This window comes from Carettochelys insculpta, chromosome 3 (assembly GCF_033958435.1).
Source record: "Carettochelys insculpta isolate YL-2023 chromosome 3, ASM3395843v1, whole genome shotgun sequence".
NCBI classification, from domain to species: domain Eukaryota; kingdom Metazoa; phylum Chordata; order Testudines; family Carettochelyidae; genus Carettochelys; species Carettochelys insculpta.
This window is the reverse complement of record NC_134139.1, coordinates 205849701-205875495: the sequence shown is the minus strand read 5'-3', so window position 1 is coordinate 205875495 and position 25795 is coordinate 205849701. Positions and strand designations below refer to the sequence as shown.

The 25795-nt window shown below is 51.8% G+C and overlaps 1 protein-coding gene across 2 annotated transcripts; it reads left to right on the top strand.

Annotated features, from left to right (window-relative positions):
- Positions 1–1056: 1056 nt before the first annotated feature.
- Positions 1057–7536, top strand: SOX7 (SRY-box transcription factor 7). Of its 2 annotated transcripts, XR_012645156.1 has the most exons (3): positions 1057–1408; positions 4286–6588; positions 6692–7536. XR_012645156.1 is itself a non-coding variant. In XM_074991482.1 (2 exons), the coding sequence occupies exons 1-2, from the start codon at positions 1186–1188 to the stop codon at positions 5182–5184; spliced, it is 1122 nt and encodes a 373-aa protein (XP_074847583.1). In that variant the 5' UTR covers positions 1057–1185; the 3' UTR covers positions 5185–7536. The 2 variants fall into 2 exon arrangements, 1 of the variants encoding a protein (XP_074847583.1); XM_074991482.1 differs by having other exon boundaries at positions 4286–7536.
- The last annotated feature ends 18259 nt before the right edge of the window (positions 7537–25795 follow it).

Below are 25795 nucleotides of genomic sequence, written 5' to 3'. Positions count from 1 at the left end.
GGGATTTTTAAGCCAGGAATCTTGCCTGATCCTGCATCTTCCTGCAGCCTGCAGTGGGGGAGCAGCCAGGGACACCATCTCACACGTGGGGCTTTTCTGGGGGGACAGTCCATGCTGGGGGGAGACATGGGGGGGTCCGTTTCTTGTTGGCTTCCCCTGCCTCCCTCTGGGCCCTTCGCAGTTTATGCCCTTGTGGGGCTCTTTCCCTGGGCGCCTTTCTGGGGTCCCCCCCATGGGATCATTTCCGCAGTGTAGGCGAAGTGGCTGCCAAGCCTGTGAGCTCCTGGGCGGCCAGCACAGCACCAGTTCAGGGGACCCCCACAGGCTGCTTCTGTTTGGGGGTGCCCTGAAAGTGCCCGGGCTGCAGAGATTTCCCCAGCCCTGCCTCTCCCAGGGGTGGCAGAGGAGCAGCTGCAAGGACTGGGCACTGGGGGCGTCTGAGCTGTGCCTCCCTCTGGATCAAGTCACCCTGCAGCTTTGTGCCTCAGTTTCCCCACGGGGGCAGGTGAAGGGAACGTGATTTCCCTGGTGGGGGGGGGGGCTCCTGGGCTGGAGAACCGAAGAGGCCAAGGGGGGCTGTGTGGCTGTGCTGCCCTTGCTGCCGGGGGGGGGCACCTGTCCTAGGCTGGAGGGGGCAGAAGGGTGGGGGGAAGCCCCTCTGGGGCGGGCAAGCTGCCAGAGAAGTGGCTGGAGGGGCGGAAGGGGACAGGAGGAGGGGAGGTCTGGGGGGTGGGAGGAAGGTGGGGGGTTGGAAGAAAGGGGCTGGAGGGGGGGCTGTGGGGGCAGGAGGGGAGCAGGGGGAGAGTGGGGGCCGGGGAGGAGGGGAGGTCTGGGGGGCAGGAGAAGGCTGGGGCGGGAGGAGGAGACCAGAGGGGGTGTTCTGGGAGCAGGAGGGGCTGGAGGAGCGGTGGCAGGAGGAGGGGGCTCTGCGGGCAGCAGGGGCAGGAGGTGGGGGCGGGAGGGGCTGGGGGGCAGGAGGGGGGGGGGGTCTGGGGACGGGAGGGGCCGGGGGGAGAGGGCGGAGGAGGGGTCCGGCCGCCGCCGAGGTCTCCCCGAGGCCGGCCGGCCGGGGCGCCGGAGTTTGAAGGCAGGAGGAGCCGCGGCCCCCGCGGTGCCATTGGCGGACGCTCCGGGGCGCAGCTCATAAATAGGCGGCGGGCGGCGGGCGCTGCAGGGGTCCCGGCCATGGCCGCGCTGCTGCGCTCCTGCCCCTGGGCCGGGGGCCTGGAGTGCCCGGCGCTGGCTGGGGAGCTGCCCCCGGCCGCGCCGCGCCCCGCGGGGGACAAGGGCTCGGAGCCCCGCATCCGCAGACCCATGAACGCCTTCATGGTGTGGGCGAAGGACGAGCGCAAGCGGCTGGCGGTGCAGAACCCCGACCTGCACAACGCGGAGCTCAGCAAGATGCTGGGTGAGCCTGACCCCCGAGCCCGGGTCCCGGCTGTGGGGAGCCCCTTCCCTGCCCCCCCGAGCCCGGGTCCCGGCTGTGGGGAGCCCCTTCCCTGCCCCCCCCCGAGCCCGGGTCCCGGCTGTGGGGAGCCCCTTCCCTGCCCCCCCCCGAGCCCGGGTCCCGGCTGTGGGGAGCCCCTTCCCTGCCCCCCCCGAGCCCGGGTCCCGGCTGTGGGGAGCCCCTTCCCTGCCCCCCCGAGCCCGGGTCCCGGCTGTGGGGAGCCCCTTCCCTGCCCCCCCGAGCCCGGGTCCCGGCTGTGGGGAGCCCCTTCCCTGCCCCCCCGAGCCCGGGTCCCGGCTGTGGGGAGCCCCTTCCCTGCCCCCCCCGAGCCCGGGTCCCGGCTGTGGGGAGCCCCTTCCCTGCCCCCCCCGAGCCCGGGTCCCGGCTGTGGGGAGCCCCTTCCCTGCCCCCCCCGAGCCCGGGTCCCGGCTGTGGGGAGCCCCTTCCCTGCCCCCCCCGAGCCCGGGTCCCGGCTGGGGGGAGCCCCTTCCCTGCCCCCCCCGAGCCCGGGTCCCGGCTGTGGGGAGCCCCTTCCCTGCCCCCCCCGAGCCCGGGTCCCGGCTGGGGGGAGCCCCTTCCCTGCCCCCCCGAGCCCGGGTCCCGGCTGTGGGGAGCCCCCCAGTTCCAGGGTCCCAGCTGCGGGGGAGCCCCCCGATCTCGGGGTCCCAGCTGGGGGGAGCCCCTTCCCTGCACCCCCATCCTGGGCTCCCGGCTGCGGGGAGATCCTCTTCCCTGCCTGGCCTCGCCCCCCACCCTCTGCCCCCGCCTCTGGCCGTGGTACCCAAACACCGGCAGGTGCTCGCTTGGCCCAGCCACAACAACTCCGCGCCGGGGCTGGGCTTTGTCTCCCGGCTCCGCGCTCGGGCGCGTCCACACGGAGCGGAACAAGGGGCTGGGAAGCTCCCGACTGCGGGTCTGAGCGGCCAGCGCGGGGGGAGTTCGCCTGACTCCCAAGTCCTGCGGGTTCCTTGGCTCAGGAGGCCCAGAGAGTCCTGCTGGGCTCCCACTTCCCGGCCGGGGGGTTCCCAGCCAACCCATCCCCGCGATTTTCTCCTGTCCCTTCCCTTGTTCTTCTCCACTTCCCCGGGCTGCGATGGGGGAGCTCCCTGCCCAACCCTGAGCCCCCGCCTGGTCTTCTTCCCAAAGACAGCAACTCCCAGCGAGGTGCGTTTGCTGAGCACCGAGTGAGCCTTGCTCGGGGCTTCTCAGTCGCTGGACGTTTGCTGGATTGGGACCCTGCTCTGCCTGTGTTTGTTGGGCTCCAGGGAAGGGTTTTGAGCACTTCTGATCCCCTGCATGGTGACAAGTATCAGAGAGGGAGCCGTGTTAGTCCGCAGCTTTGAGAACAACAAGAAGTGTTGTGGCACCTTATAGACTAACATACTTATTCTTCTTGTTCTCAATCTACTGTGTATTTTAGAGAGTTTGTGTGTCTGGTGAAGAACTCATAAATGGCAAGTATCGGAGGGGGAGCCGTGTTAGCTTCAAGAACAACACGAAGTCCTCTGGCACCTTATAGACTAACAGATATTCTGGAGCATCAGCTTTCGTGAGCAAAGACCCGCTTCATCATCTCATGCAGCTGACGAAGCGGGACTTTGCCCGCCAAAGCTGATACTCCAGAATATCTGTTAGTCTATTCAGTGCCACAAGACTTCTTGTTGTTCTCTGATCCCCTGGAGAACCGGCCTGGCATCTCCACAGGGTTCAGACTTCCTAGCCATGTGTGGTGGCAGCCCAACGCTACAAGGCTGGCTGGTCTAATTACAAAAACACAAAACAGCAGTAAAACCCAGGGGGGTTCATGGCCCTGATAGATGTGTTAGTCTCCAAAGTGCCCCAGGACTGCTTGTGGTTTGTGAAACTACAGACTAACAAGACATTTGGACATTAGGAAAAACTTCCTAACTGTCAGGGTGGGTAAACACCAGAATAAATTGCCTGGGGAGGTTGTGGAATCTCCTTCCTTGGAGATCTTTAAAAGCAGGTTAGAGAGTATCTATCAGGGATGGTCTAGATCTGGAAGGTGCTTGGTCCTGCTGTGAGGGCAGGGAAGTGGACTTGATGACTTCTCGAGGTCCCTTCCAGTTCTAGTGTTCTATGATTATAGGGCTGCCTCTCAGAGAGGAAATCCAGGGGCTTTCCCGGTAGCTTGGGCAAGGCTGTAATTTGGTGTAAGAATGCCCAGTCAGTGGGCATCTGATCTAAGGAGTTTGTATAAAGAGAAAGCAGAAGGCAAGCCGCACACGTGCCCTTCCCTCCTAACCCAACCTCTTAACTTGGCCAAATCTGGCTGAACTGACTCACCGCCTCTTCTTGTTTCCAGATAGGGCAACTCCCTCTCCCCCACCACCCCGGGCTAGGTGTGTTTGCTGTCCTGGGGAGGTCCCACTGGATAGAGCTGTAGGTAGTGTTTGTTCTCTGTAATGTTTTCCAACCATGGGTGGAACAAATTTTATGTGCACCCCAGCATGTGAGGATGTGCACCACCAATAGAAATATGCTGCTTGCTGCGGGCATTCTGCTAGTCTGTTGGGCAGCATCTGACTCTCTCCTGGGTCGCCACCCAAGTGCTCGTTTTGCAGGGAACACAGGCTGTGGGAGTCGAACACTGCCCCAGACACAACTTTTTACAGAGGGTCACATCCCTATTCAAAGGCCGAGTCCCGGTTCTGTTGGATTCAGTGAGTTTTTGGCCATTGTTTTCCACAAGACTAGGATCTGCCCTGGAGTCCCAGCCAGTGCTCTCTGGATGCTTAAGGAAACAGACCTTCCACTCCCAGCACAAATGTCTCAGCCTTGCATTCTAAGGGGATTATTTTTCATTCCTTGCTGCAGGCAAGTCCTGGAAGTCTCTGACCCCTTCCCAGAAGAGACCTTACGTGGAGGAGGCAGAGAGACTGAGGGTGCAGCACATGCAAGATTACCCCAATTATAAGTACCGGCCCCGGAGGAAGAAGCAGGTCAAGCGTCTCTGTAAGCGAGTGGATCCTGGCTTTCTGCTGGGGAACCTCGCCCGGGATCAGAATTCACTGCCCGAGAAGCGGACCTGCGGCAGGACGGTGGGGGGGAAGGAGGGGCAGGGTGAGTACCCGCCTGGCCCCGTCTTGCAGAGCATCAGAGGCTACCGGGAGGCCCAGGCCAGCGGCAGCAGTGCCAACATGGACACCTACCCCTATGGGCTGCCCACCCCACCTGAAATGTCCCCTTTAGATGCGATAGACCCTGAGCAGAACTTCTTCTCCTCCCCCTGCTCGGAGGAACACCACCACCCCCATATGACGGGGGCCCCTTACTCTCCAGAGTACCCGACCAGCTCCCTTCAGTGTAATCACCACCCCCTTGGCCCCATGTCCGTCCCTCAAACCAGCACCTCCATGGTCTCCCCGATCTCCAGCTGCCCTCCTCCTCCTCCCATCTACTACACACCAGCCTTCCACCCCATCCAACCCCCCAACCTCCAGGCCCATCTTGGTCAGCTCTCCCCACCCCCTGAACACCACAGCTTTGACAGCCTGGACCAGCTGAGCCAAGCAGAACTTCTTGGGGAGATGGACCGCGATGAGTTTGACCAATATCTCAACACTCCCGGCCACGCCGACCACAGTGGCGTGATAATCAATGGACACATCCAAGTTTCTCAGGTGGCAGGTGGGTCGCCCTCTACTGAGACAAGCCTCATCTCCGTCCTAGCAGATGCCACCGCTACCTACTACAACAACTACAGCATATCCTAGGCCAGAAGGAGCAGGGCCTGCGGACTGCCTGGAGACGGACGCTACCGTATTACTGGCATGACTCCATGTACACAACCTCTGAGGGACACCACGCTCCTCAGGGTTGCCAGGTTGGGAATGACTTGGCTTCGGAGCCTCTTTTCTGTGGATTTTGCTTCTCAGACATCCACTGGCATAAATGTTGAGTCTCCTGCTTCCAAAGGTATTTGATAGCTGGCTTCAGAAAAGGTCTGTGGCCAAATCCCTTTTCCAAGCCAGCTAGACCTTGGTTACCACCCTCCTGCCTGTTTATTTTATAAACCCGGCAAGTTCTTTTAGATAATGGGTCTGGCTTTTTTTTTTTTTTCAGTGGCACTGGGGCCTGGCTCTGGTATTTAGGCTTCCAGCTTCTTGGAGGTGGGTCTGAGGTTCCTCCACTCCAGCTGAGTCCAATGAAGGGGAGGAACAATCTGAACAAATCCATGCCCATGCCTTGTTCTGTGTAGCACAGTGGTGTTGTGATAGGGAAGTGGGGAAAAGCAAAGATACAGCAAATGCACCTATAACCCTTCAGTCAGCGTGTGTGCAGCCAGTTGTGCTCTCCGGCTTGACTCTGACTGCCCCAAGCTACGGAACTTGTCTCTGCCTCAAGCTGTAGAAATCCGCACTCGGTAGCACAGGGTTCCAGTTCAGCTCCTGGTCCTGGTTAAGATGCTGGCTGGGAAAAGCAGCTCTTGCCATACTGAGAAAATATGGTCGTGTGATGGTAAATGTCCTGTTCTCACGTAATGACCCCCCATGAAAACCTTTACCCAACGACAACTGCACAGGCGTCTTTCAGAGCCGTGTGTGTTTTCTGTTGGCCTGGTCTTGCAGCGTTCAGAAGTTTCATGGAAGTGGCTGGGAGTTTTTGCGTGTGTGCTAGCGTAAGGACTGTGATGCCGTTGAAGTCACAGGACTTGCAATTCCCTAATGCCGCTGCTCTGTTAGATGCCTTTCTATACACAGGATCAAGGCTGATCTCTCAAACACTCAGCCCTACTCTGTGTTCCTTTGGCTCGGGGGACTTTTTGCAGGTTTCAGTGGGAATTCTGAGAGGGTAAGGGAGGAAAGATCAGACCCAAAGAAGGAAAGCTCTGGCCAAGGGAGGAACCCTGATGTCATTCCCACCCTGATCAACTTGACCGAGAGAGGAGGTTCACCATGAGTGGAACTGTGATGCAGTGACACAGCGGGGCCATGCAATAGTGGACGGCGGTAGCTGCTCCAGGATTGAAGGGGCAGCTGAGTTTCTGTATGAAGCTGAATTTTGCGCATTCTGGAAAATTGAGTTAACTTCGGCACAAACAGAGTTTCACTGAACTCTGACCCTGCTTACACTGAGTTCAAGAGGAACAGTATCGGTCCCTGCTTGTGTCACTACAGGTAATTTCCCATGTATGTAGACGTGCGGGTGGCCTTTATTACAGCTTCTCTGAAGGCCAAGAACCTGAGTGATCCCACTAATGAATTTAATATCCCGTCATAGAATCACAGAATCCCAGGGCTGGAAGGGACATCAGGAGGTCATCTAGTCCAGCCCCCTGCTTCAAGCAGGATCAACCCCAGTTAAATCATCCCAGCCAGGACCTTGTCAAGCCGGAACTTAAAAACCTCGAGGGATGTCCCCTTTTCCTGCCCGCACAGCTGGAAAGAATTTATTCTGATGAGCACTTTGGAAAAGAGGTGATATGTAGCAGACACATTGTATCAAGCATCATTTGACAGCAAACACTATACTTAATATTTAGAAATGAAATGCCCATTCCTCTTTACTTCAGTATATTATTGCTTGTAATAAAGTGCATTGATTTGTATGTTCCATTATTTCCCCTTCATATTTTGTATTGCTAGAGTTTTTGCTCTTTTTTTTTTTCATAAAGATGACCTTTTATTTTAAATCAGTTATATACCATGATTAATCTTAGCATTACTGTATGACACTTGGTTATGATTAGTTAGTAGTGTGGTTATGATTTTCTGGTTTTGAACCCAAGAGCGTAATGGATTGCAAATAATAATATAATTGCAAAGAATACTTAAAACAACCACAACTTTCCAGGTTTTAAGCTAATATTTCCGTCTTTTTTGTGCGTGTGACTCTTATGCATTTTGAATGCGTGTTGATATGAGTTCGCATAAAATATTTAATTTAAATATGTTTTTATACAATGACTGTTTTTATCATTTAAATGGCTGTAGTTCTGTATAAAACTGTTTTCAAAGGGAAAGCCTTTATTGTGCTCAGTGTTATGTTGGAGTTTTTTTTTTAATTTCCAGCCAAACTTTTCTACATTGAATTTTTTTTTTAAATAAAAAAGGCCTGTGGCTATCTTTCAAAATTGTGTAATACTTTATCCAGGACTAATTTAAGTCACAATTTAAGATATTTTTACTTTCCCCAATATATCAGTAGAAATTTCTTTTAGGGACCTGCTTGTGCATTTCTTGTTTATCCAAAGCACCTTTCAATGGCAGCAAGAGTTTGATACAGGCAAGAATTGTAGGGTCCAATCGAGGCCTGATTTTTGGGGCTCACAGAAGCGAATGGGGAGTTTGCCTTAGGAGCAGGAGTGGTCCTCAAAATATGTGGGCTGTTTTGCTCAGTGAAATGTGAGTTAAAAGGGCATGTTTCTTCCCTCCACTAAGGACCTTTTAAGCTAAATACTTATACCCCCTTGAGCTCTTTTTACATTGCCAGAGTGCCAGGAAGAAGCCTGTGGTGTAAATGGGAGTGAGGAAAATAGTCTTAACAGGTGAAAGTTGTTGGTTACATGAAACAAGATGGAAAGGAGGAGACTTTAAAAAACCTCTATGCTGGAGGACAAGTGGCTTTCAAGTTGTATCAGAGGGGGAGCCCTGTTAGTCTGTAGCATCACAAAAACAAGCAGCCCTCGAGCATCGTAAAGACTAACAAAGTTTTTTTTAGGTCAGGAGCTTTCATGGGCAAGACGCACTTCTTCAGCTTCAAGTGGTAACTCGGAGACGCAGTGGGTAAAGAGTTATACAGACAGAGCCAGATTCCTTGCAATACAGCTGGGGTAACGGATAGGAGTCGCATTGTCCACGGACACCTACACGTCCGTAAGGGCTCTTTCTTCCCCACAGACTGATGGGGCGGGAGCCTGTTGGTATCTCGTGCCTGGTGACTGTATTTTGAGAGGAGTGAGTTTGAGGGAATCCAAACTAATCAATTTCACCAGCTGCATGTGCTCTAGATTGGGGTGAGCAAACTTTTAACGTCAGGCCCCACTTTTCATCGCTGCAATTAGCCCCACTTTTCATCCCTGCAATCAGTCCCCCCCCCGACCTGTCTAATGTCGTCCAAACCAAAGGAAATTTTGATGATGTTCATATGAAAAAAAAACCCTTTCAGCACATGTAAGAAAATAGACACGTAGCATGTAAAAGTGTTATTAATTGGTATGTAAGTGTGAATAGGCATATGCAAAACCAATAACACATTTTAAATGGGATGGATGAGCCTGAGACCCAGCAGCCAATCGTGCTGTGCCCTCTTTACGGAATTTCATGCCCCCCTGAGGGGGCCTGTCCCTGACTGTGCTCGCCCTGGTCTAGATGGCACGTTCTTGTTCAGTGTTCCCTGTAAGCTGCAGCTTTGGGTAGCTGCCTAGGAGTGATTCAGGGGCTGCCTAGTTAATTTGTCGAGCTCTCACAGCTGGCAGTATGTGAGTTTACTGGTGGGACACATCTGTGCATGTTTTTATGCATACAAAATTTTTTCTGCCTATAGATGGGAAAAAAATAGAGGGAGCATTGCTTGTGATGCCCTAATATCTATTAGAAGGGTGACTGATGCTAAGTCAATCTAAGCATGCATGTCTCTAAAGCTATGACACATGTACTGTTCAGAGAAGCTTTGATGAATATTACAAAATGAAGATGCTGTACTTGAATTCTGTGCACATGCTCTAGAGCAGTGTTTCTCAACCTTTTAAAAAAATTATAAGTACCCCAGCCTTCTCTCGCATACCCCTAAGGGTACACATACCAACAGTTGAGAAACATGGTCCTATGGTAATCTGAGGTCTTGAAGCAAGTGTCATTCAATATTTCCAGACTACTGTGCCCTTTGCAGGAGTCAGATTTGTGTGGCATGCCACCAAGTTACACCTCACTTAAAAACTACTTACACAAACATGCAGAAATCCCACAGAAGACTACTGCTGAAAATTTGCGGACTTTGCACTATCTTATTACTAAATAAATGAATTGGAATAGAAATATTGCACTTACGTTTCAGCATAAGGCATATGAAGCAGTACAAACAAGTCATGGTCCGAATGAACTTTTAGATTGTACTGACTTTACTCATATTTTTTACGTAGCCTGTTGTAAAACTAGGCAAAGCTCTAGATGAGTTGATGTACCCCCTGGAAGAGATCAGTGCACCCCCAAGGTACAAGTACCCCCTATGTGAGAAACACTGCTATAGAGGAAATTATTCCATAGGGAAGACTTTGTGCGTTCAAGGTGTTTTGCAACTGTAAGTGAAATAACCCTCACGACATTCTTGAATCGGTGATATTACTGAGCCTATCTTACGAGTTGGAAAACTGAGGCACAGAGAAGTTAAGTAATTGGCCCAAGGTCCTGTAATGAGTAAGGAGCAGAGTCAGTACTAGGTTCCAAGTAGCTGGACTCCCTATTTCCATGTTCCACCTGCAACACCGGGCTGCCTTTCAGATGAGAGGGATGACATCAAAGCACAAGAATGGCAGAGCCATCAAAGAAAGTTTCCCTTGAATAAATGTGGGATAGACTCCAAATTCGCAGTGCAGCTTGGGAATGAACTCAGACTGCACAATACAGCTTTCAGATCCCACCAGCCTTTGATCAGGTGTTGTTCTCAGCTTCCTGGAGAGAGGAAGGGACCCAGGCACAATTCAAACATAGGGTGGGGCTTTCAGAAGCACAAGTTCCATCACCTTGCAACATGACGTCTGTTCCTAGGACAAACTCACCCTAGGAATCCTGCTAGAAGCCAGGGGGCTTTGAGTGTCTTGGGCACCTGTGTGTATGTCTCGTGCAGTTAGATCCAGAGACTGAGGGTTATAACTGCCGACAGAGCAAGCCAGGTTAGTTCCAGTAATGCCTCCCTGGGAGAGGGATAGCTCAGTGGTTTGAGTATGGGTCTGCTAAACTTGGCATTGTGAGCTCAGACTTTGAGCAGGCCATTGAGGGGCTTGGGCAAATAGATGCCAGAGATGGTGCTTGCTCCCATGCAGGGGACTGGACTAGATGACCTCCTGAGGTCCCTTCCAGCCCAAGGAGATGTGTGTCTCCAATTTTCTTCTTTTTTTTCAGGGGAGCAAGGGATAGCTCAGTGGTTTGAGTCCTGGCCTGTTAGACACAAGGTTGTGAGCTCAGTCCTCAAGGAGGTTATTTGGGGGTCCAGGGACAATAATTTAAAAAAAAAATTAAGGGAGGGAGGAGATAGATCAGTGGCTTGAGCATTGGCCTGCTAAACCCAAGGATGTGAGCTCAACCGTTGAGGAGCCCATTTAGGGATTGGGATGGTGGTTGGTCCTGCCAAGAGGGCAGGGGGCTGGACTAGACGACCTCCCCAGGTCCCTTCCAGTTCTAGGAGATGTGTATCTCCAATTATACATATACCCATGCCCCAATCACATTGGGCCCTATTGAACGAGGGGTTCAAAGCACAGAGGCAGATATCATCCCTCTCCCAAACAGCTTGCAGTGGGATTTAATAGCAACAAAGCAACCTGTTTTCTCCTCCCATCTCACAGCTTTGTTTCCTGAACAGAGCTTAACACCATCTTCCTATATCAAGAATGGATGTATCTAAGGAGGCATGGCTAGCAGCACCCCCTACAGGTGGTCTAGATCTGTTTATTACCTTATGTTTGTATTTAATGTGGGTATCGAGCCTCAGAGGTCTCCTCTCCTCATTATCACCTGGAGCAGTAGGTGCTCAGAGCTCAGAAAAAAAATCACACCAAGCTCATCTTACTTATTGGCCTTAAGCAGGGTTCCTGTGCATTTTTCCCATCCATGAGAGGAATAAATTTTGTTATATGCACCAACCCACTTCTGGATGTGCACCACCAATACAAACAAACACTGCCTGCGGTGGGCACCCTGCAAATCAGCTGGATGGCACTTGACGCCCTGCTGGTGGGGTGGGCCCGTATGTTGATCTTACAGCAAACACTGGTCTTAAGACGTAACGTATTTTTAAGCACTCTACTCCAGCTTCTAGGCCAGAGGCTAGATTAATGCCTGGGTCAGTTTGGCTGTGCAGTTAGGGAGGGAAGGACTTTGTCGCACTTGTTCAAAACAGAATCGCCTGAGCCAAAGCAGAGTGCACCGCCCACACGCGTTACCTGTCAGGAGCAGAGCCGGGCCTGCATCAAAACGCTTGGATTTGGCGGTGGTGTTGTTGGGGGATTCCAAGCAACAGGGCTGGCTGTAAACTAGACACCCCTACTTTGGGGACATTTGGGGTGAGTGCAGTAGTGGCGAAATTTGGGATCAGCACCAGCAACCTATTTCCTGATCAAGTTCTAATAACCACAGCAAACTGAGGGCTCTGTTTTCATCCCGCTTAGCTAACCCCGCAGAATCAACCCTTGGTGTTGGGGGGGGGAGCATTTATTTGCAGATTTAGGGCTTCGATGGTGCCCGAATGGCAATTCTGAGGGTGACGTGCCCTAGGCACTCACCAAACAGGGCACGAACAAGCGGTAGCCTCCCACTCGGTCCTCCAACAACATTTCTTCAACCAGAGATGCAGGGTGCACCCATGGGCAGGGACTGTCTCCAGCGCTCACTGGGTGTATGTGCAGCATGGGGCAGAGTAAGGCTTCAGCCTCAGCTGGCAAATGAATACCAAGCCATTGCCAGTGGTGAAGCACACACAGACGTCGCTGGGTCCAGTCAGTCATCGGTGTGTCTGCTGCAACTGCCAGTGAGGACCCAGCTGGTGCCTAGGGTGGTGATGGCTTTTGTGGCTGGGACGGCTCAGGCAGCAGCTTGTTCCACGGTGCTACCTTAGGCAAGTCTCTGCCCACTGTCCCCAGGATGACCAGGAGCTGGTGACCTGTATTCCCCCCATTTTTTTCCATGTGTGGAATACATTTTGTTATGGGTGCAGATGTGCATCAATGGTAGAAATACATGCTGGCAGCTGATCAATGGGGCGGCTCGTCAATATCTCCCGGGTGGCTGGCCAAGCACTCAGTTTACAAGGAACCCAGCTGGTGATGACTAACTTCTGCTCCTAAGGATGTGCAGGGCGGGGCATGAAAACAAAAATGAGCCCAGGGATCTTCTGAAACCAGACTCCGCTGTTGTTTTCTGCATAGATCCCAGGCAGTGACCAGAGAGAGGGGGAGAACTGAAAAAGTCACTTCTAGCCTTTGATCGAGTCCATGGGTCGCCGAACCCACTGCTTGAACCAGCAGGATGGCTGGTTTCCATGCCACGCTCAAGCCGGCAATATTTTTGTTGTGCCCGTTGCAATTTTAGTAACCGTGAGCCAACATGACATCGCCCTTCCTGGATAGTCATGGAATTCAGTCTGCCTGGGAGCTAGTGTGTGTCATGTGCCTGGTCCCCTCCGGAGAGAACTGAGTTCCCTTCAGTTCAGAGAACAGGTGGTGAGGATTCCAAGTTACTGAGGCCAGTCTTGATGACGCTGAATCTGCCCTAACTCAGTGTCTCTGACAAAAGAGGTGCCACCAGCTCTTCTCTGGGCCCCCAGATCTCCTTCTGGCCAAGAGGTTCTCAGGAAAAAACTGGAGAAGGTCCAGAGAAGAGCAACAGGAATGGTTAAAGATCTAGAGAACATGAGCTATGAGGCACGGCTGAAAGGACTGGGCTTGTATAGTTTAGAAATGAGAAGACCAAGAGGAGGGGCGTGATAGCAGTTTTCAAGTACTTAAAAATGTGTTACAGTAAAAGTTTTCATAGCCGGCATTCTATCATCCAGAACTCTCAAAGAACCAGCATTTTAACCATAAGTAAATTTGTTACATTTTCCATAAGTAACAGAGAGGAAGCCGTGCTGGTCTATACACTATCAAAACAAAAAGCAGTCAAGTAGCACTTTAAAGACTAGCCAAATAGTCTATTAGGTGAGCTTTCGTGGGACAGACCCACTTCTTCAGACCACTTCTTCTTCTCGTCTGAAGAAGTGGGTCTGTCCCACGAAAACTCACCTATTAAACTATTTGGCTAGTCTTTAAAGTGCTACTTGACTGTTTTTTGTTTCCATAAGTAGTGAAAGTAAATATAAATGAATAGAGCAAACACAATATAAACTTACAGTATGCAATACTACCGTTGCTGTTAAGTACAGTACTTTGTTTGCTTCATAACATCTAAGCTTGTTTTTCTTTAGTGTTATGCCTTGCTAGGTACACCTCTCTATTACTTGGAATATTTGAATACTCGGCAATCTCCTGGTCCCTGGGCTGCTGGATCTGAAAGAGTTTACTGTACAAGGAGAAGGGAGAAAAAAATTGTTCTCCTTGGCGTCTGAGGACAGGACAAGAAGCAATGGACTTAAACTGCAGCAAGGGAGATTTAGGTTGGACATTAGGAAAAACTTCCTGTCAGGGGGGTTAAACACTGGAATAAATTGCCTAGGGAGGTTGTGGAATATTGGCGTTCAAAAGGAGTTGTTATAGAACAATTCTGAAAATAGGATGGATGCAGAAGGTCACCAATGAGGAATTCTATAGGAAGATACAGCCGAAAGAGAACCTGCTGCAGAAGGTTATAAAACGGAAGCTACAACTATTTGGACATATTTGCAGAATGAACGACGAAGGAAAAATCAAGACCCTGGTATTCGGCATAATGGACGGTTTGAATAGGAGAGGCAGACCCCACAGAGAATGGGTAGATGATGTAGTAGCTGGGTGTGGAGCTAATCTACAGAAACTAAGCCACTCTGCACTGGACAGGGAAAGATGGAAGGAAATGGTGAGAGAGGCATCAGACACCAATGGGCGCTGAGCCCACGGTTAGTGATGATGATGATGATGAGGTTGTGGAATCTCCATCACCGGAGACATTTAAGAGCAGGTTAGACAGACATCTATTAGGGATGACCTAGTCGGTGCTCGGCCCTGCTGTGAGGACAGGGGACTGGACCTGATGACCTCTCAAGGTTCCTTCCAGTTCTAGTGTCCCGTGTCAGAGGAAACTTGCCTGAGATTTACCTCAGCAGTCAGTGTCACGTACTGAGTGCCGCCTGTGGGGCCCAGCTGGTGCACAGTGGCCTAGTTCTCTTGCCTCCTGGGTGAGGGGGACAGCACCTGGCACAGTCCCTCCCCGAGGAGACCAGATTCTAATGGTGGACAACAGTTTGGCAGCCCCCTCAGCTGGGTTGCCTATTGCTGACTGAATCCCACAACTGTTGTGGGGAGGATGTGGATATTGTCAAAGGAAGCCCAGCAGGTTTGACTGGAGAAGGCCGGACGTGACTATTCGGCCCAGGAGGCGAGGGCTTTACGTGAGGCACCAGCAGACTGGATAGCACAAGCCATCAAGCACAGACCCTGTCCCCTGGGGTGGGTGAGGGTCTCTCTCATCGGAGTAAGACGGCAGCCATAACGTTTGGAAAGAAAATGGAGACCTTGCAGTCCAGGGGCACCGGCTTTATTTCTCAGTACCACCACAGGCACCCTGGGTGTCCCTGGGCAGCTTATTTAACCGCTTGGTGCCTCAGTTTCCCCATCTGTACAATGGAGGTAAGAAAGATCCTGTTGGCTCTCGAGGCCTGGTCCACACCGAAAAAGTATGTCGCCTTGGCTACGTTGAATGGAGGGGGGGTGAAAAACCCACCTCTCCGGGTGCCACAGCTATGCCAACAGCCCCACCTCGCTGCAGCTGGTTGGATAAGAGACTGCTTCTGTCAGCACAGCTGACGTCGTTTGGGGTAGCGGCGTCCATGTCTATTGGTGCGGGCTGCGCCTCTACTATACGGTTTCCCTGATATCGTTGGGCCAGTACAGTTGCTGTAGCATTGTTGCAGACTTACACTAAGGGGCGGGGGCTGTCGCCCACTAGATGTGCAAGCCCCAGCTGAGGTAGCCTGAGCTGAGCTAAAAATAGCAGGTCAGTGGCAGCGCCATGGACAAAGGGGGTGGGTTCACTGCCCTGAATACAATCCCATATGCCATAGACTGCCAAGTGCTTTACACCAGAGCAGGGCTATCATTATCCCCACCCTACACATAAGGCAATAGAGCCATAGCGAGATGAAGGGATTTGCCTAAGGCTGCACAGTGAGTCAGTGGCAGAGCCTTCCTAATCTGCTTCCCAGCTGAGGCTGTTTTATGGGCACTGGTGATGGCTGTAGCTACAATGAAGTGGGATTCTTTCCCCCTGTGTGGTGGAATGAACTTGTATGCAGCTCCTGTTTGTGGGGTCTGATCTGCTGGCCCACACCCCTGAGTCCGGGAGCGCTCAGCCTGGCCAGGGGAGCATCTATTCAGCGCCAAGTTAGGCCAGAAGACTCAGTCCCTCAGTGAAGAGGAGAGAATGAGACAAGCTGCTGAGTTTTCCTGCCAAGTGCTGCCAGTAGGAGCTGCTTTGGGTGCAGGCAGCGCAGAGCGGATGTGTCCAGAGCTGAGTGTTTCCTGCCTGATAAGACCGGCCCCTCCTGCCGGATGTTATGAGTCCAGGTTCTCCCTTCACGATTCAAGCAAAGGGAAAGCCTGGCTGTTTGTATCGAGAACAAATAACTTGGCCCTCCACACAATTCCGCAGCCCCCCCACCAGCGTCCCCCCCTCGCTGCCTCACCCCCTCGCCCAGGACTGCACGGAACAGGCTTGGAACAGGAGACCAGGCCCACAGACACAGAGCTGGAGCCAGCGGGGCTGACGACATGGGCTTAAAGATGGTTGATAGGAAGCAGAGGAAGAACAGAGCAGGAGCTTGGATCTGAACGCAATGGGCCGGATTCTGCGCTCAGTAACTCTGGTGTAACACTGGAGTAACTTCCCTGAACTAAGTTAAATGACTGTGGATGGACCCTGTAATGGACAGCAGGATCTGCCCCCTCTTCCTTTATATGGGGGTGAAACAACCACCTCGATCTGATCGCTGCTGAAGTCGAGGTTGTGGGGCCATTATTCCCGATGGGAACTTTGCCGGCTAGTGGAGCGTTCGGAGCGGGAGGTCAGCTGCTGTTGCAGAGAGGATTAGGCTGCAAAAATTGATGCCCACCCAGCACCAGGGCTGGAACTTGGCTTTCAGGCCTTTTGCAGAGATAAAGACATCAGTAGCTGTAACCCCCAGACCTAGGGGTGGTAACAGAGAGAGGCCTTGTTAGTCTGTATTCCAACAAAACAAACCAGCAGTCAAGTAGCACTTTAAAGACTCTCAGAATAATTTCTTAGGTGATGAGCTTTCATGGACCAGACCTGGTGCTTTGGAGCTGGAGACGTGCCATTTCCAGTACAGTGCTGATAGTTTTATAACACAAAAACAACAAGAAGTCCTGTGGCAGTTTCTCCGCTCTTGATGTTCACACCTCCACGTTAGCTACTGATAATGAGTCACATCCTCCCTGACTGCACTGGCTTGATTTCTCCTCTCTTGATGTTCATAACTCCACATGAACTCCTGATAATGGGCCACATCCTCCGTGACTGAACAGATCTTGTCAGCTCTGTCCTCCCCTTTACTGAGACTCTGTCTTTAAACCCTCCTCTGAAACGCCCCCACTCATGCATCTGATGAAGTGGGTCTTTGCCCACGAAACCTTCTGCTCCAAAATATCTGTTAGTCTATAAGGTGCCACAAGACTTCTTGTTGTTCTTGAAGCTACAGACTAACACGGCTCCCTCTCTGATACTTGCTCAAAGTAACAGAGAGGAAGCCGTGATAGCCTATACACTATCAAAACAAAAAGCAGTCAAGCAGCACTTTAAAGACTAGCAAAAAATTTATTAGGTGAGCTTCCGTGGGACAGACCCACTTCTTCAGACCATAGCCATAGCCACGAAAGCTCACCTAATAAACTTTTTTGCTGGTCTTTCAAGTGCTACTTGACTGCTTTTTGTTTTGTTCAAAGTAGGGTGTGTGTAGACGCTGTACTTCGAAGTTGCTTATTTTGCAGTTGTACTTCGAAGTAAGCAACTTCCAAGTTATTTTTGTAGTGTAGACACAGCCTAAGTGTCCTGCCTGAGATCACTACGAATCTCAAAGAGTGGGAAGCTGTCTTTGTAATGCGTGAGGTAATTGCTATCTCTGTTAAGGCCAAGCCTCATCTCAATTTGAGCATAAACTGCAGTTTACACATTTCCCTTTGTACTCTGCTATTAAAGGCTATTTCGTGTAAGACGCATCTTCTCAGGTCTTTAACAGTATGGCCCACTCCATTGAAATGCTCCCCTGGGGTGGTTTGCTGTCCCACATAGTGGTGCCAAACAGAAATAACAAGTCTTCTCTGCATCCTTAGCTGAAGAGCACCTGGCTTTTAGCTCTAACTGTAGAGGCTCCTCCACTAAGCTCCAGAGGTTCCAGGTTCAAGTCCCTCCACTTTTTCAGGTGGGGGAGAGTGTTCAGCCAGGGGGATTCAGCCGGTGGATGGAGATGGACTGGCATAAACCAGTGTCCAACTCAGTAGGCAGTGTCTGTAGAAATCGGTAAACACCAGCTGGGGCTGCACCCTCATTTGTAATTTAGCTTTTGTGTTCTCTTGCTCGCTTTCACATAGGGCTCCAGTACAAGCCAATGCAGTGAAAAGCAGAATGAAGCTTCCGCTGTTCCCAGAGGGCTGTGAAATGACTCTTCCTAGCAGGTAGCACTTAGCCAGTGAGGGCCCTCACTGTTGTGGATTGGAGAGGGTCCAGCGGAAGGCAACCAAAAGGATTAGGGGCTGGAGCACGTGTCCTACAAGGAGAGGCTGAGGGACTTGGACTTATTTAGCTTGCACAAGAGAAGAGTGAGGGATGATTTGATAGCAGCCTTCAACTTCCCAAAGGGAGGTTCTGAAGAAGAAAGAGAGGGGCTGTTCTCAGTGGTGACAGGTGGCAGAACAAGGAGCAACGGTCTCGAGTTACAGAGCGGGAGGTGTGAGCTGGATGTTAGGAAAAACTACTTCCCCGGGAGGGTGGTGAAGCACTGGAATGAGTTACCTAGAGATGTGGTGGAATCTCCATTCCTAAAGGTTTTTAAGTCACGGCTTGACAAGGTCCTGGCTGGGATGGTTTAGTTGGGGTTGACCCTGCTTTGGGCAGGGGCCTGGACTCGATGGTCCCCTGAGGTCCCTTCCTGCCCGAGGATTCTATGATTCACAGTCCTCCTCTCAAGATTGTCCCCTGGTCGTGGTGAGAGGGCGTGTGTGTTTCAATGAACCCAAGACCGATGCCGCAGGGATTCTCCCACTCCCAGCGGGGTCACCCATGGCAGCAACATCAAGGGGGAGGGTCCAGACAAAGAACAACCCTAAAAGTCCTCAACGGCAGAACAGGCGGAGGACAGCAAGGGTAATGCTACAACAGCTGTGAAGGCGCATGAAGGCTGCAGCCGACAGAAGACTCCCAGTCGTCATGTATCCCACACCATTGGACCTGGTCTTTCTATCTGTCAAGAACCGTGTGGTGGCTGCAATGCAACAGTCCCCCCGTGCTAAAAGAAGTCACACGCAGGCCTCTTCCTATGTACTGATCTCCTAAACTTAAGCCCTAGGGCGACTGATAAAAGGTGACAGGAGCAAGACTGTGAAGTCTGGAAGTTTTTAGTCAGGAACCAGCATGTAGGTGGTGGATGTCTGTATCAGTCATGCTGTTTTGAGGACAACCGTCCAGCCGCTGCATCCTTGACTGAACTGCCCTATTTAGGATCTGCTCTGCTCAGCCCACATGAGGAGAGGGCTAGAAAAGGTGCCCTAAACAGAATCCACTTCAACATCCCGAGACTGGATAATCATGTCCAGTGGTTTCACCTCCATGTGGTCAAAATTGAACAGTAAACTTGGAAACATGGGGTATTCAGACTCTAATGGACAACTCAGACAGTGAGTGACCTGAAAGATGCACTGCAATTGTTGCCTGTAAGCTGTGATGGTTCAACTTTGGTATTGCTGCCCTGGTAGAAACACGTAGACCTGAAGAAGGACAGCTAAGAGAAGACGGCGGATGGTACACACTTTTCAGGAAAGGACCCCCAAAGGAAGAAAAATGAATTTATGGAGTAGGATTTCTCATCAAAAATGAACTGACAAGATCCTATCTGAAGTCCCTGTTGGCATCAATGAACATCTCATGACGTGCTGCTTGAAGCTCGCCAAAAACCAACCAGCAACTGTCATCTGTGCTTATGCACTAACTCTAGATACTGAAGATGATGTGAAGGAGAAGTTTTACACTCAACTGGACACAGTCCTGAAAGACATACCCAATAAAGACAAGAGCAATGAGGGGTCATGTGGCACCTTATAGACAAACAGACATGTCTGAGCGTAAGCTTTCATGGGCAAAGACCCACTTCATCAGATGCAGACCTGCCTTACTTGAAGCACAATGGTGATTAGGGTTGTCACCAAATGGAGACGTCGGAGGAAACAGGTCTGATCAAAGATCGATGTACGAGGCTTGAAGGACCCCATCAGACAAAATGACTTCCAGACAGCGCTCCTACTGCTGACAGTACACCCTGAAGATGTAGAAGAACATTGGTGTCAACTGAAAAATGCCTTCATTGGAGCCTGGGGAGAAACCCCTGGCTACCAGCCCAGGAAGATCAGGACGGGTTTGATGAGAACAATGTGGAAATTGAACGCTTGATTGAAGGAAAAAGGAAAGCCTTTAGGGCCTGGCAAAGTGACATCAACCGCACGACGAAGAGAGAAGCACATGCCAAGGCCAAGGCAGAAGTCCAACTTAAAACAAGGACTCTGAAAAACCAGTGGTGGATTGAGAAGGCATGAGAACTCCAGCATCTCGCAGACATCAGTGGTAAGAGAGGTTTCTTCAATGCTACCAAAGCTGTTTTTGGACTGAGCAACCGTGGATTCAATCCCCTGAGATCAAAGGATGCCTCTTGGCAGACAATGAAGCCATTGCCTCTCGCTGGAGGGAGCACTATAATGAACTCTTGAACCGCCCCTCCACTGTGGTCCCAGAATCCCTTGACCAAAGCCCTCAGCTACCACCTAGAGATGATATTGCAACACTTCCTATCCTGCGTGAGGTCCAAGCTGCCACCAAAGTGGTGAGATGCAGCAAGGTAACCGAACTAGATGGGATCTTCATGGAAGTCTTCAAAGAAAGTGTGCCAGAGCTCCACAAACAGCTCCACGTACTGATTCTTATGATCTGGGCTCGGCAGCAGGTGCCACAAAATTTCAGAGAAACACTGATTGTTGGTCTTTTCAAGAAGGGCGAAAAGTCAGACTGTGGAAATTATAGTGACATCTCTCTCCTGGCAATGGCAGAAAAAATCGGAGCTAGAATCCTTTCAAGCCAACTCCTGCCACTCTCAGAAGTTCTCCCGGAACCCCAGTGTGGCTTCCAACCATTCTGAGGAGCAGTGGACATGATTTTCCCTGCCCGGCAACTGCAAGAAAAATGTGGAGAACAAAACCAAGCCTTATATATGAGTTTCATCGGCCTGACCAAAGCATTTTACTCAATAAATTGTAGCACCCCGTGGACCATCCTCTCAAAGATCAGCTGTACCAAAAAACTCATTAGCATCTGAAGGCTACTCCTTGACCACCTGACTGTCCTCCTTGCTATCAAGTGACCGCTAAGAAGTCCTTTGGGCATTTAATCTGTAACCCAGCATGCTTTGTGGCAGCAAGTAGCTGCCTTAGTCCTGCCTGAGGCTAGGAAGCCAATGATCACAGACCAGCCTGAGGTCACGTAACCATGTCAGAGCTGAGCTGCTGTCTCCTGACTCCTGCATTGGCCCATGTCTCCTGGACAGGGAGGGTGAGATCCCAGCTCCCCTGGGTCAGTGGAAGCATTGCCAGGCACTTCAGCAGAGCCTGGATTTCACCCTAAGTTGTCCGGAGCTGCGCCAAGGAGCTGTAAGAGAGTAACAATGACCTGGGAAGGCTGGTGGACAGCTAGGATATTTCAGCAGGACTTAACCCTGCAGGGCCAAAGATTCTCTCTTGTGGGTCACTGATAGGAGCAGTGAGAAAGAAAAAAAAACAGCCTTGAAACAAGGGCCAGCAGAGAGGGGGCAGCTCTGCAAGGTTCTCCTCCAGCCTTCAGAGCCTGGGGGGTGGGGGACATCTCCACAGCCAGGCCAGCTACGTGTGGGGAGTTCTGCAGGTTTAGGGTACGGGAGGCATGTCAGGTGAAGCATCCCCTGTAAGCTGAGCACTTGGGCATCCCCCAGGACAGTCAGGTGCTGCCCAGCTGATTAGCAGAGCTCCCACAGGGGGCAGCCTGTGTTTCTATTGGTGGTGCACTTCCACACACTCCTTGGTGCACATAACAAAATTTATTCCTCCCATGGATGGAAAAAATTGGAGGGAACACTGTGTTGCAGTGAAAAATCAGGCTGTAAGAGGAACCTTACTTAAGCATTGAACTGAGAGCCACCCATGCACAGGGCATGTTCTGCCACAAGCTCAGCCAAGCCAGCACCTCTGGGAGATCCGCTCCAGTCTGGAGCAGCCCTGACACGTTGTTGCTTGTTTTTCACTTACAGGAGTCCTTGTGCCTGGCAGGCCAGTTAGCCCCAGGAGCTTCAGATCTAACAAAACAGCCCAAGAATTCTTCCGACTCAGGACGGAAACCTGCTCATGTGATCGAGCCCTGTCCCTGCCTTCCCTAGGGTCCTAGGCAGCTGGAGAGGCTGCTGACTGAGAAACAGCCTGAGACAAAACAGCAATGGGAAGGGCGGACTCTGCTTTGCTCTGTGCCTGGCTGAATGTTGGATGCAGACATCCAGGGATGGAAGTAGCAAGCCAAACTTCCACTCTCTGCCTGGTGACATCCTGATCCAAAACCCACTGAGGACAGTGCAAAGATTCTCTCTGATTGCAGCCCCTAAGGCACCAAACCTGAGAGACTGGGTCTTAAGGCAAAGAGACATTTGAATTTCCGTAACTTGTGTAAGCAGGATCTGCAGGAATGTTTCCCAACTGGCTGGAAGTGGGGTGTGGCTATGTAAATACAGTTTGCTCCTGCTTTGGTGAGATGTGTTAGCTGTTCAGCAGATGGCTTGTTTTTTTGTGGGTTGTAATCAACTTAATTTGTGACCCAACAGCAGCAGCTCTGTCGATTGTGCTACGTTGTTACAAAGGAAATGGCTCGCTGTTACCCCAAAGAACCTTGCTAGGCAGGAGTTGGACTTCAGCTGTCAGTAAGAGACAACAAAAGTGATGGTGGTTGTGCTTGAGTGAGCTTGGGTTGTTTGTGTTTCTGTTCAAAAAGCGCACTCAATAAGTAATATTAGGGGGGTTTGTTTTAGGTCATTTCTGTTGTGGTGAGGTTTTCTCTACCTTGCTTGCTGTGAATGCTGATGTCATTTAAGATGGAGGGACCAAAGTTGAGCTGATTGGGTAGTGGCTGACAACCTGTAGGGTGGCCCCAGAGAGATACGCAATCAGCAGCCAGCCAGGCAATGGAGTGGTATGAGAAACAACAAGCAGTCAGCAAGGTGGCACCAGTGAGCAGGAGGATGGTGAGTGACCAACAGAATGAGTAAGATGCCTCCTTACCATCAGCTGGTGGAACTCTGGGTCTGCTCTGACCATGGGCAGCGACTATGAGACAGGTGCAGGGAAGGGTTGGGTGTGTGAAGGGGCCATTCAGGTTGCTGGACTTAGGAACCTGAGAGGAACAGGACACTGTCCAACCTACTTGGGGTGGGACTTTTACTCATGGTTTAGATTTATGAACTCTGTCTATGGTGTTTTCCCAGGTTAATACCAAGTTACCTCCCTCCCTTTTAAATGAAAGTTTTTTTTCCTCCACTCAGACTCTGCGCTTCCGAGGCGGGAAGCAGAGAGCCCAGAACCAGTCTGGATGGTGCTCGGACCTGCCATGAGGGCAGAGGACTGACTCAATGACCTCTCGAGTTCCCTTTCAGTTCTAGTGTTCTTTGGTTCCACGATTGCGTCTGAGCCCCCCAGGCTTGGGTGCGAATTTCCCAGGTCACTCCATGGGTGCTCAAGCCGGTTTTGTGTAGGATGGACGGAGAGTAGTCCCTAGATATTGAACGCGGCCCTGACTGCAGCTGGCAGAAGGGTTACACCTGTTAGATCCTTCTTTTCTTGGGTGTCACAGTGTGACAGGTGAACAGTGGCTGTTCCGATGCAGCTGGCTTGTCTGTTCCCTTTGCACTGAGGTGGAGGCCAGGGTTGTTTCTGGCAGTGATTGACAGCAGAACATTTCCTCCCAAAGAACAATGGAAGGCACGCGGTCTACAGGTTACAGCAAGAGTCTGGCATGCCTGCTCTGCTACTTGTGTTTCAGTGACCCGGGGCATGTCTCCATGCCTTGGTGCACCCCACATATGCTGTGCTGGATGATGTCTGCCTGGCTGAGGTGTCACCAGGTTAGAGCCATTTGTTTGTTTAACTAATATTGTTAAAGCCCTTTGAGAGTCTTGAGTGGAAGCTGCTATGAAAGGGGAAAAATTATTGTTATTCAGTGGCAACAAAATATTCATAATTAGGGGCTATAAATATGTAGTGGTAACTAAACTGGGTGGGGTGGAGGGTGGTTAAAATATCGGGAAGCCAGGAAACAAGTTCAGGTGAAACTTAAAGAAACTTAAAGAACTCAGCAGGAGATAAGGGAAAGTAGGAAATTATAACAGACTCTATAGGTGGGCCCGAGGGCATGAGTTGTGGGCATGGACTTTCTCATTTCCCTGGGTGCCCACCCCAGGTCTCAACCCCACTTCACCCCTTCCTCCAATGCACCATCCACACCCATCTCTTCCTGCCCCATTCCGCCTCCTCCAGCAAATGTGCCCCATCCTCGCATCACCTTTCTGTGTGTTCGCTCCCTCCCTGGCCACCGTGCCTCCGGCCTGCCTCTGAACAGCTGATCCGCAGTGGGCCGGAGGCACTGGGGAGGGACGGAGGAGAGCTGATGAACGGAGCCCACCAGTATGCTGAACCTCCACTCTTTCCTCTCTCGGGGTGCCTACTGGTTCCCCTGTTGTAAAGGTTACCTGACATTTTCCATTACAAGACCCCATTTTCAGGAGCTGATAGTTTTGCCTGGTTGGGAAATTCCTCACACAGGGTGTCTGCCACAGTCTGAATCTTTCAGAACACTTCTGCCAACGCTGAAACAGAGCTAGTGTGAGCCTGTCCATCTGAGCTGAGAGGCTCCCTGCCAGCTGCAGTGCAGACATCCCTCACTTCCCCATCTGTAAAACTGGAGCCTGGGCTCCAAGACCTTCTCCCATCACAGGCCCGCAAGCCGCATCACAAATCTACACCGCAGTTTTATAGCCCTTCAGATTGGGGCCCACAAGACAGTGGACTAACCTGGACCAGCTTAGCGTGGCTGTCAGCTTTTGTACTGTAGAGATACCCACTGGCGCTGCAAAATGTACTGCCTTACAGGGGCTGAGGCAGGGGCGTGGCGGATGTGACCTGGGGCTGTAGAAGTAACTCAGATAGGTATTCCAGGCCGTGCTGCAGCCCAGAGGGGCTGCTGTAAGGTAGACAGGCCCCACGGCGGTGTCTAAGTCATACCAGAGGTCTGTGCAGCAGCCCAGGCTCAGGAAGGCACAAGGGTGTATCACGGCTACCTTACTCCACCCACCTGTGTCTGAGTGGTGTGTACTGCCTCGTGCTATTACTCTCGTCTTTGTACGGCTGTAGCACTGAGATGTCCCAGGTGTAAGTATTGTCACCCCTGGGAGATCCAAATTCATGCATCAGACCTTCAGATGTCAGACCCTCAAACATCCTTTTGTTACGTCCCCTTCGGGCCTCTGACGAGGTCTGCTTGGAAGGTTCAGGTTGCAAAATCAGGCCTGGACGGCGCTAGAAAATTAGGCCAGGATAAGTCTGTCAGCCAGGGGTGGCCTCGTTAAACCAACCCAAGTCCTCCACGTGGAGACCGTGCTAAGGTGACAGAAGAATCCTTGCATCTTGGGGAGATGGGCTGCCACCAGCGACAGGAGAACCACGGTCATCAGCTTTGGCTGTGATTGCACTGACTCATGACAGCAGCAGAGTGGCAGCATTGTAAGGAAAACTGAGGGGATGTTTCATGGTGGAGAAAAACGCTCCCCTCCCCCTGGAGACTTCACCTATCCTCTCCTCACCCCTGAGGCAGGGAACGGCTGTGTGTTTCTGGTTTCTGGCTTGACCCCACAGCAGCGCTTGTCTCCCTCCTGCTGCCCCGAGGAGGTCTGCATCTGGGACCCAGTAGCACCAATTCTCCAGCTGAATCCCAGAACTTGCCCTCTGTTCTAGGGAGGTGCATACACACAGGGCTCAAAGGCAGGGCAGGGCTGTGTCCTCAGCCCAGCGGGTGTCTCACAGATCTCTGCCCATGTCCCCAGCCCCTCTGGTGTCACCACAGTAGGTCCCCTGATAGGCATTTTCTCTGGGCCGGGCTTCAACATCACTGGAGGTAGAGGGAGGAGGCAGCCAGCTGT